Source organism: Marmota marmota, unplaced genomic scaffold (assembly GCF_001458135.2).
Source record: "Marmota marmota marmota unplaced genomic scaffold, marMar, whole genome shotgun sequence".
Taxonomy (NCBI): Eukaryota; Metazoa; Chordata; class Mammalia; order Rodentia; family Sciuridae; genus Marmota; species Marmota marmota.
The window spans coordinates 29,906,962-29,919,232 of record NW_025999977.1 but is presented as its reverse complement, the minus strand read 5'-3'; the positions used below and the strand labels follow the sequence as shown (position 1 = coordinate 29,919,232).

Below are 12,271 nucleotides of genomic sequence, written 5' to 3'. Positions count from 1 at the left end.
TAAAAAAAAAAAAAAAAAAAAAACCACCCAAACCTTCTGGTTTTATATAACTCTAGACCACCATCTCTTTCTTGGATTACTATAACAAAGGTACTGTAATAAATTTGACTAAACTCCTATCTCGATCCTTTACCCCAAGTCCAAGTCCATCTTCCATAGAATACATAAACTTCCTGTTAAAATCTTTGAATAAGTTTGCTCAAATCTTCTAGGTCTTTATTAAGGCTTAAAAGGATCCTTTTCACCTAATCTCCCTAGCCTTACCTATTACTGCACCTATACCCACAGGCTCTACTATGAGAATACAAGATGTCTCCTGAATATTTCATAATTTTTTTTCATGCATGCATTTTCTTTGCAAAATTTGTGGTTTTCTACAAACATGAATGCTTACCAATCTTTTTTTTTTAATTTTTTTGACAAACATTTGGGAAGTATTTTATTCACACAGCTTTCTGACTCCTCTGCATCGACAAATCAGACACCCTTAGCACTTTCTGTGCTTTACATCAAAATTATTATTGCAACTAACACATTAGTTGCTTGTGTCTACTTCTCCTAGATTACAAACTGCTTATTAGGTTTGGAAGGACTAGGTTTTACCTATCTTTACAATTTCAGAAACCAATACAGCACTCTATAGACTAAGCAATATGAAACACTTTGTAAATGGTGGTGTAATGGTAATACAATGGCAATATAATATAATGGTAATATAATATAAATGGTGGTTTGCAAATATTATTCTGAGATAAACTGCACATTTAAACTAGTACTCTTCATTTCAAAGGACTAGCATGTCTGATCTATATAAAACCGTACTGTACGGACCTGATTTTTAAGGACCATTTGTTGTTTTTTAACTTGAGTTTGAAGAGTTCAAACTTAGGAATGTCTCAATTTTTTTTTAGCCTATTCTTAAAAGATATAGCTGGCTAAGAAACACTGAGAAGGAACCTAAAATTAAAATCATCTTTACCTTAAAAGCAATAATTAAGCTCTAATGAGAATAAAGACTAGCTCTGTAATGATTTGTTTTAGAAATGTACAAATATTCAAAGACAATATACATCAAATATATGTGACTACTTATTTTAAATTTTAAATCTCCAGGGAAAACCTCTATCTAGTTTACTTTTTGTTTCTTTGGAGATAGAATCTAACTGTGTTGTCCAGACTGGCTTTGAATTTGTGATCCTCCTGTATCAGCCTCCTGAATACCTGGGATTATAGGTGGAACTATCGTGTCAACACATCCAGCTCTTATTGTACACTATGATAATGACATTGAAGAGCAGAGCAGGCAAGGTCTTATTGAGAAGAATGCCAGGCACTCTATTCTACAGGAGTTCAGTTTCAGAATCTCTTCAAGAAGTAAACATAGCTACTCTGTTATAAAATGGGCCTCTAGAACTTAATTATAAGCTGATTATCTCTTCAGAAAATTCATGGGTAAGTCTGGCTCCCAGAGGGGCAAGTTTATCAGTGGTCAAATCATATTTGACCACTTCTCTTGATTTTCTGTCCAAATTTGTTATAATAAGCTGTAACAGAACAACACAGAAGTGGTAATGAAGAGTATTTGTTTTAAAGTGGTCTGTACCAAGACCCCTTAAAAAAGCTCCTTGCTCTTTGTAAAATCACTGGCAATGAGAAAGAATCCAAGAAATCAGGTTTCCTCTGAGACTAAATCTGGCCTTCCTGGGCTAAGCAATATTAGTTACCAAAAAGACATTTGCAGAACCAGGCCTAAGTCTCAGTGCCAACAATGAATAGTAAGATTGCCTCAAGAAGTCGTTATTTAGCACTCTATTTTTTCATCTATGAAAAGCATGGGCTGTGTGACAAGATCTCTCAGCTCCAACATCTTACAAGTTTAATCATTACTCCAAATTTGGCTGAGTCTGGACTTTAGTTAGAGAATAGGGGAAGACTCTGTACAGAAGAGTTAGAAAAAGGGAAGATTAACTGCTATTCTGTATTATACTATGTTTTGCTTTCCCATCAATTTTTTTAAGTCAGCAATGCCAATTAGAGAATAAAATCATCTATTTAAACCAGCACTTCCTGATCTTAGACTCTACAGCTCAAAAAGAACATGGTTCTATTGAAAATATAATCTTTAACTTTGTCTGTTTTACTTTGGTTTCTGGGTGATTTTCCTCTTTTTATACTTTAAGACAATAACATGAACACCACGCAGCATCAGTTACATTCTAAGCTTTCGTGGCACTCCACTTATGTACTTATTCACTGACTTCTTCCAGCTATTCCATCATGTAGATAATATCATCTCCATTTTATAAATGAGGAAATCGCTGGCACAGAGTGATTAAATAACTTGCTACATGTCACACCATTAATAAGTGATGAAGGGATGGAAAGGACTATAGAATGAAATAGCCATTATTACCTTGTATTCATGTATGATTACAGTACGGGTGTGACTCTGCACCATGTACAGCCAGAGGAATGAGAAGTTGTGCTCTGCTTGTGTATATTGTGTCAAAATGCATTTTAATGTCATATATAACTAAGTAGAACAAATTAAAAAAAATTTTTTTAAAGTGATGAGTCCTGACCCCAAGATCTTAACTAAAGCTCTTAACTATCATATACCTTATTGTCTTCCTGACAAGAAGACTGTGCTCATTTCATTACACCAAGGGTACCATGTAAATGCATGAGACTATCCTGAAATAATAGGTGAGGTTTTAGCTGTCTCATAGTACTGGAAGATTCAAATCATGTTTGAGAAATTCACAGATCAACATCCTTGGGGAAACATAAAAATTCTCTTCAAAAGACCAGCTTACCCCTGGGAATAAACAGTTTATAATGCTTCCCCCAATTAAGTCTAGGTAGGTCATTCTGTTAGGACCAATGGCAATAAAACAAGTGTTTTGAAGTGGTAATTTTAACTATGTTGACAGGAATTACTTATTTGCATAATGAAGTTAAATGATTTTAAAGAGACTGTTTGTTTGAGCTGATGCTGGTTCTTCTGCTCCCTAACATATAAACTGTTAGGATATTGTCCGAACCACTCAACATTAAAGTAGTACTAAATTGGCTTATTAAAGAACCCATCCAAAATGCATAACAGTTATTGACTCATCTCTACATGAAAAGGGCTACTGAATTTCCTAAAGTTTACAATAAGAGACACTCCCCTCCCCCATTGCTATTCATGCTTGTGTGGACGCGCGAGCGCGCGCGCGCGCGCGCGCACACACACACACACACACACACACACACTTAATTTAAGAGTGGTTAGAACCAAGGACTGAACTGTTTGTTAGGGCAGAATTCCCCAGTCTTTCCCACCTGCTGTGCTCAGAACAAAAGGAAGAGTGTTTTGCACCTGGTCCTATGAGAATGTGAGCTTGCAGTAAGTTACAACTATAATACACTCCATCAAAGCTGAAGCACTGAAACGTTTTTCGTTTTTGTTAATACATATGAAATACTGCCAATCATCCTTTTGGAGGGAACTTAAAAATGACTAGATCACAATGTTAAGACTCACAGCTGCATATCAAAGTTAAAACATGATTTAACTCTGAGGGATCCCTTACAGAGTATTGCATGGGAACCTGGCTTAGTCCTGCCAAAGCAATATAATGGCAAATTCATAGTCAGGTAAGTTCACATCAGGACCTAAAAAAATAAGTTGTTGACAGCTACTCAGGAGGATGAGGAAGGAGAATCACAAATTCAAGGCCAGCCTGGGCTCTGTCTCAAAACTGAACAAAAACCGCTGGGTGGACAAAGTTTAGTGGTATAGTGCCCCTGGGTTCAATCTCCAGTGCCATGCACGTGTGCGTGCCCACACAGTAGTTAGTGAAATAATTCTAGTCCCTAGTTCTTTGGACAAAATGAAGGAAAGGAATAAAATAATATTCTTGAGGCCAGAAACACAAAAAACACAAAAATTAAGGTACTGATAAAAATAGGAAGAGATGCTCCTGACTGAATCCTCCTACATCTAGAAGAAAGGGGCAACAGACAGATTCATAGACTAAGCATAAAAGTCAGTTTTTGCCTGTCAACTTCCTCACTGAACTCAAATCTAGAAGTTCCAACTCACATGACTATAATACTGGTTTTAGAATTAATAGGTCATAAATTAAAATTCCATTCATGTGAAAATATCCTATTTTCAAAGCATAAAGGAAACTACAAATCATGGTATTAGAGCTAAGTTTATTTTGTTAAATTAATTAGGGGATGGAATCATTATTACTTTTCAAAAGGGAAACAAACAATGTACCTGAGATAGCTTCCAAAATAAGCAACAATATTTGGGTGTTTACAGTCTTTCATCATAATAATTTCTTGCTGCACAACTGCAAAATCTTCTCCTGGAATAAAAAAAAAAAAAACATGTTGAATATTTAGTAGGCAAGAGAAGCTTTGAACTATTCATTTATTTCAAAACATAATATGAAGATAATTATGCATTTAACATAAATAATGAGCTATAAATAAACACAACTCATAAGTTAATGGTATTACTTTTAATGACAATTTCAGTCCTGACTTAAGAGAAAGTATACCACAGTGATTAAAAGTATGATCTCCAGTCCCAGACTTTCTAGATTCAAATTCTAGTTCTGTTCCTTCCTATGCTGTGTGAGCTTGGGCAAATTACTTGACTTCTCCATGTCAATTTTCTACTCAGTAAAATAACAATGACCTATCTCCCAGGGCTGTTGTCAATGTTAAATAAATTAATACATATAAAATGCTTAGAATAAGTAGAGTAATTTCTATATAAGCACTGACTTATACTTATTACTATTATGCCTAGGACATAATCATCAGTTGTCATTTATCACATTTTCCTTTATTACTAGATAACAGCTAACACTTGCAAAATAAGGAAGTAATTCCTTTTTTATAAGCAGGACCCCTTATACACTAAGCATGTAGATGTATTTCCACAGGCTCTCTGCAGAGCCCAGCTGCCTACACAGCAGCAGCAACAGGTTACTGGATGGACCCCCACCCCCACAGGCCTGTCTTGTATTCAGTACTTGTTTCCACCACATAAAAATGGCACTATATCTGAGCTTGGTCAGGAGATTAACAAATGATCTCTCCTATTCCCTCCCTGCCCAGATTCTTCAATATGTGATCTGGCAATCCCACAGCAGTGTCACATGCTGTGACTCCTGAATAAACACTTGTCATGGAGAGCAACAGAACTGCAGGGAATGCAAATGTGGTAAACCAGAGACTACAGAAAGAGAACAAATGGAAGTGTTTACACTTAAAACAAAGTGGCCTGGATTACTAATTCAGTTTTCAAGTACTATATTCTATGACTAGCTGGATAAAATGTGTATTAGCGACAAAGTTTAAAAAAAAAATTAAGAGTGCTTTAGTATTTACTGCTCAAATAATAAGTAAGTTGTTGATGGGTAAACCCTGCAATTTCTGGCCTCGGCATTAACCATTGTAAATGTAACCGAAACAAGAACTAAACAAACCACAAATCATTTGAGCCTGGTATCAAAATCCACCTCACTGTCCCAGTTACAAGGGAAGAAGTAATAGAGAACAGATGGATGTCAAGTTCTTAATTTCTGTAGTGATGTGAGCACAAAATTAAAAAGAAAAGAACTCCAAAGAAGAGGGGGAAATTTTTACATTCTCGAAAACTCAGAGCTAGGATCCTCTTATGAGTTAGTTTCCCACCTTAAGAATTCCTGATTTTCATCATATAAACAAGAAATCCAAGTTAAAAGTTATAAAGTTATAAGGCACTAACACCAATCACCTGGAAGTTCTAAACTTTTGCTTTTTACCCACCCTGAAATTATACTTTTCTGCAATCTAATGGAAGCGCAATCCACAATCAAGGTTGATCTACTCAGTGATCCCAGGACTTCTGATGGCTAGAGGTTGGGAACTTTTTCTGGGGTAAGCCTCAGAGACTTTATTCATCATCACGTAACCTCAAAGGCACCAACCCAGAAGGACTGATCTTTGGAAAGCACTGAGGAGAGACAGGAAAAGGAGGGCATCTAATGATACAACTGAGCCGCTACAGTAGGCCTCACCTACGCTTGTAATTCTCCGATACACCCATACATGACCCAAAACTCCCTGTATCATTTAAGCCACCATGAGCAGGGGTTTCTCTTTACCTACAAGCATCACAATTTGTACTGTGATCTTTGTACATATCACAGCCCTTACTATGCTCCATCCATGTCTGCTTGTCTACGTCCTCACTAGAAGACAAAGCCCTCTAAGACAGGACTGTGCCTGAATTGTCTTTGTATCCTGAGCACCTGATACAAAACAGAAAGAACTGTTGACTGAATGGATCTACATTACACTTCTGTGAGGGCTCTAAAAGGGGAATATCAGCTTTTGGTTTAATTTTACCTAATTATCAGCATGCTTTATACAATTAATAGACTATTTATTACTCCTTTTGATTTCTACTTCAACTTATGAGAGGCTTTAAGGCTTCAAGTACAACTTCTCCCATGAAATGTTGTTGATCCAAAGTGAATAATTTCTTTCTTTATGAAAATGGCTAAATTAATTCAATATTTTTATAGGAGAAAAGTTCACACATTCAATTTTAAAGGTAAGTGAAAAATATAAACTTTGGTAGAAAAAAAAAGAAAGAATTTAATACATTAATGTTGATTTAAAGAACTTTCTTTAAAGCTCATGAGAGACATATTCCAAAGTTGAAAATGAACAAACTTAAGGGGAAAAAAATCCTATCATGCTTAATTGGGACACAAGAGCAAAGATTAAACTAGATAATCTCTAAAAACTTTCCAATTCTAAGAGTATAGAGTTTTTTGATAAAATTTTTAGACTTTAAATAATTCATCTTCCAAAAGATGTTCCCCCTCCCTTAATGAAATGGGAAACACATGCAAGACTACAAGTAGAGGACATAATGAATGAACTAAGAACTAAGGCAGAAAAATATAAACTAATACATGTAATGTTCTTAGAGCATTCATCATACATAATAAGTGTCAATAAATGTTAACTACTTACAGTTAAGAGAAGGAGGCTGAATAATGATTCCCAAAAGTCTTAATGCCTAAAACCTGTGAATGTTATCTTTCGTGGCAAAGGGAATTCACACGTATTAATAAACTGAGGATCCTAGATAGGTAGATTATCCTAAACAACCCAGGTGACAACTGACAGGATTTGCTACACTATAGGCTTTGAAGGGCCAATTAAGGAATGCAGCTCTAGAAATTGAAAGAGGTTAGGGAATACAGCCCTGTTGACACCTTGATCTGAACTCAAGAACTTTAAGAAAATAAATGTGTTGTTTCAAGTTACCAAGTTTGTGGTAACATGCTATAGCAGTCATAAGAAATTAATGTTATTATACAACATCATTATTACTGTGGCAAGAACTGGAGATATAGCTTAGGGTAGACCACTTGCCTAGCATGTGTGAGGCCAAGTTCAATTCCCAGTACTGCAAAAACAAACAAACAAACAAACCTGTTATTATCGTGGCAGAGCTGGATAGCCATTCACAAATGATCAGTGTACCCCTCTCCATAGTGTGCAAATTATTGGTAGGAGGCAGTCATCTAGTCAGACACTTCCCAGTCAGTGAGCATGCTCCTGTGCCCAAAAGACTAGTTCTTGCCAAGAGAATTCGAACAAAAGTCATGTGTCCCTTTTTCATTACTTTTCCCCATCATCAGGTTATATAATATTGTGAGTACTCAAGGAAATGCAATCAGCCTGGGTCCCTGAGTTACTAACAGGAAAAAAAAAATCCAACTTGGTTTTACAACATACTGGATGTATGATCTTGGGCAAATTACTTTCTCTGTATATGTGTATGTTTCTCAACCTACAATGGCAATTACATAATACAAAATAATATGTTATATATATGTGTGTATAATAAATAGCACATAATAGCAATTACCCACATTCACAACTCCATGCCCCCCTTCCTCTGCTTTCTTTTTCTTATCACATCAAACATATTATATGTTTACTGATTCACTGTATGTCTTTCAATAGGGACATTTGATATGAATGGATTACTGAGTTATCCCAGAAATATTAACCAAATGAAGCCCACAAAAGTAAAAATAAGGTGGGACAAATAGTAGGAACACAAGATGCTCACAATTTATAATACATATTATTGTACCTTGGGAGACAAACACATACCTGAAAAAAAAACTATTAAAAAAAATCTTTTAACACTTTAGAATGCATCCAATTAAATTATATACATAAGAATAAGATTTAAAATGTAAGAGCCCTACACAAGTATTTTAAAAGACAAAAACCCTGGAAAAGAAAAAAAGGAAAACATTTTACTTTTGAGTAAAAGGACTTTGGTAAAAGGAGGCAAATATCTCATGGATATTTGAGTTACTACAACCAAAATACAAGTTGAATCTTGAACATAAAAAAAATTCTATCATATTCATCTGGAAAATTAACATGAAGAAAACAGTTTTATAATAGATTTTACTTCAAAATATTACAGAAAAATAGATATCAGAGTTGGTCTATCCAGAATTTTTGTTTCTCTGATTTTTGCTAGTTGAGTATTAAACGTCCTATGGCCAGAGAAAAGAGAATGAAACAAAAGATATCTAAGTTGGGAAGGAAAATGTATATTTACCTCTGTTCACAGATGACATGAAATTACATGTTTAAAACTCTTAAATAGTTTACAAAGAAATTTCTAGAACAAATGAATTCAGCAAACTAGCTGCAGGATAAAAAAAAGTCAACACATACAATCAGTTGCATTTATATCCAATAAGCAATCTGAAAGGGAAATTACAACAATCCCAGTTACAAGAGCATCAAAAGAAATAAAATATTTAGTTATAAACTTAACCTTGGAGGCAAAAGACTTGTAGGTGAAAACTACAAAACATTACTGAAAGGAATGAGACATCCTATGTTCATGGACTGAAAGACGATGTAGTCAAGATGTCCATCTAACCCAAAGTAATCTATGGAATCAATGCAATCCCAATCAAAATCTCAAAAACGTTTTTTGCAGAAGTAGAAAAGGCAATCCTAAAATTCACATGGAAACACAAAGGATCCCAAATAGCCAAAATAATCTTGAAAAAGAACAAAGCTAGAGATCTCATACTTCCTGATTTTAAAACATTTTACAAAGCTACAGTAACCAAAACAATTATGGTACTGGCGTAAAGACAAACACATGACCAATGCAATAGAATAGCCTAGAAATAAACCCACACATATTCTGTTAAGGCTCTTTTATATGGTGCCAAGATTACACACAAAGTAAGAACATTCTCTTCAACAAATGGTGCTGGGAAAATTGAATATCAACATGTAATGGAATAAAATTGGACACTTCTCTTACATATATAAAAATCAACTCATAATGTTTTAAAAACTTAAGTGCAAGACCTGAAACTATAAAACTCCTTCAGAAAATAAAGGCAAAATAATGCACAACATTGGTCTTGTCAAAAATACAGGCAACAAAAGCAAAAACAGAACAATTGTGACTGCATTAAACTCAAATCTTTGCATAGAAAAAGGAATCATCAGCCAATTGGAAAGGTAACAAACAAATGGAAGAAAATATCTGCAAACACTATATCTGATAAGAGTTTAATATCCAAAATACATTAGGATTTCCTACAACTCAATAGAAGACAACAACCTTAACAATTAAAAATGAACAAAGGATGAGGAATATATTAGTTTGATTTAATCATTTCACAACATATACATATCAAAACATTATGTTGTAATACCCATAAATATATACAACGTACATTTGTCAATTTTACATTAATAATGCTGGGGATTATTTTCTTACTGAAAAAAGAATTTGTCTCTCCAAAAACATTCGAATGGCCAATGTGTATGTGAAAGATGCCAGCATCACTAATCATCAGAGAAATGCAAATCAAAATTATAATGAGAGGGCTGGGACTGTAGCAAAGTGGTAGACCATTTGTCTAGAACATGTGGGGCACTGGGTTTAATCCTCAGCACCAAATAAAAATGAATAAATAAAATAAAGGTCTTATATCCATCTACAACAAAAATAAATAAATAAATAAATGAGATTATAGTGAGAAGGCTAGAGTTGTAGCTCAGTGGTAGAGTGCTTGTTAGTATGTCTAAGACACCAGAGAATAAACAAAAAGGCAAACAAAAACCATGGTGAAGACTCAGCTCCAACCTGTTAGGATGGCTACTATGAAACAAACAAAAAACAGAAAGCAATAAGTGTTGGTGAAGATGCTGATAAATTGGAACTCCTGTGCACTACTGCTAGGAATGTAAAATCATGCAGTTGCTATGGAAAACAGTATAGAAGTTCCTCCAAAATTTAAAAAAGCTGAGCGAGCACACCTGTAATTCCTACTGCTGTAATCCCAGTGATTTGGGAGGTTGAGACAGGAGAATCATAAGCTCGGGGTCAGCCTTAGCAACTTAGAAAGACCCTGTCTCAAAATAAAAAATAAAAGGGGTTGAGGAAGTGGCTCAGTGGTAAAGCATACCTGGGTTCAATCCCCAGTACCATGATGATGATGATGATGATGATGATGATGAAAAAATAATAATAGCACCATATGATCCAGCAATCCCACTCCTTAGCAGATGCCCAAAAGAACTGTAATCAAAATCTCAAAGAAAGACTGTGCCCTCTTGTTCATTGCAGCATTATTCATAATAGCTGAGAGGCAGAAACAACCCAAATGTCCAACGGTGGATACATGGCTAAAGAATATGTGATACACACACACACAATTATCTCTCTCTCTCTCTCTTTCTATGTGTGTGTGTGTATATATATATATGTATATATATATATATATATATATATATATATATATATATATATATATACACATATGCACACAATGGAATATTATTCTTTCTTAAAAAAGAGGTCTTATCATACACTGCAACATGAATGGACGTGGAGAATAATATGCTCAATGAAAGGAACCAGTCCTACAAGGACAAATATTGCGTGATTCCACTTATATGAGGTATGTAAAGTAGTCAAACTAACAGAAGAAGAAAGTAGAATGGTCAATGCAGACACAGAGTAGAAGAGGAAACATGGAGTTAGTGTTAAATAAATACAAATTTCAGTAATGAAACATGAAAATGATCTAGAGGTTTACAACATCCATCTTACAGTTAACAACACTGTACTTCAATTTATTAAGATGGTAGGTCTCAAGTTGTATATTTTTACCATGATATTTTTTTTTAAAAAAATGCCCTATGAATGCTTGCTTTGCATGCACAAAGCCCAGGGTTCAACCCCTAGCACCACAAAACAACAACAACAAAAACAAAAACAAACAAACAAACACAATCCTATGGCCAAAGAGAAAAGTTTTGATTTGGACTATGGAAAACAAATAAGGTTTCTTATGCATATGTTGTGGGTATTTCATTCACAAATCTTCAAACTTCTATATTATTTTAAACATAAAGAAGTGGGAACAAATACCTATACTCTTCTTCTTTTTTTTTTTCCAGTTGTAGATGGACATAATACCTTTATTTTATTTATTTATTTTTATGTGGTACTGAGGATTGAACCCAGTGCCTTACATGTGCTAGCAAGTGCTCTGCTGCTGAGCTACACTGCCAGCCCAAATATCCATACTCTTCATAAAGGTATGTTACAACCAGCTTTAATTTTCCATTTGTTAAGTGGCACCGTTATGGTATGGTTATAAGGTATCCCCCTAAATGCTCACATGTTAATGCAGGAATGTTCAAAAGTGAAACAAATAGACCTTAAAAGCTGTAATCTCATCACTGGATCAACCCATCCGATGAATTAATAATCTGAATGGATTACTGGATGGTAACTGAGAGGCAGCTGGGGTGTGGCTGAAGGAAGTAGGTCATTGGAGCATCACTTGAGGAATGTCTTCTCTCTCCTTTCCAGCTGCCATAAACAGCAGCTCTCCTTTGCCATGCCCTCTCGCCATGATTTTCTGTCTCACCTCAGGTCCAGAGCTATGAAGTCAGCTGATCACAGACTGAAATCATGAGCCCAAAATAAACTTTTCTTCCTCTAAGTCCTTCTTGTCAGGTATTTTTGGTCATAGCAACAAGAAGTTGATTACCAAAGGTACCATTCAACATAATTTTTGAACTCCACTTCATGCTGTAGAAGCAATAAATGAAATTACCAGCATTTCAGTAATACATGACATGGCTAACATCCCAGAACTTTGATTCTCTCTCTTTTTTTGGGGGGTGGGGG

General features: G+C 35.0%; 1 protein-coding gene across 4 annotated transcripts in view; it reads right to left on the bottom strand.

The window, feature by feature from the left end:
* Positions 1 to 12,271, bottom strand: part of Map4k3 (mitogen-activated protein kinase kinase kinase kinase 3) — a 106,373-nt gene that overhangs the window by 79,003 nt on the left and 15,099 nt on the right. For all 4 annotated transcript variants that reach the window (XM_048804505.1, XM_015479396.2, XM_048804506.1 and 1 more), the window contains exon 2: positions 4,274 to 4,364. In XM_048804505.1, coding sequence (XP_048660462.1) covers positions 4,274 to 4,329 — 56 coding nt within the window. In that variant the 5' untranslated portion in view covers positions 4,330 to 4,364. The remainder of the gene's footprint in view (positions 1 to 4,273; positions 4,365 to 12,271) is intronic.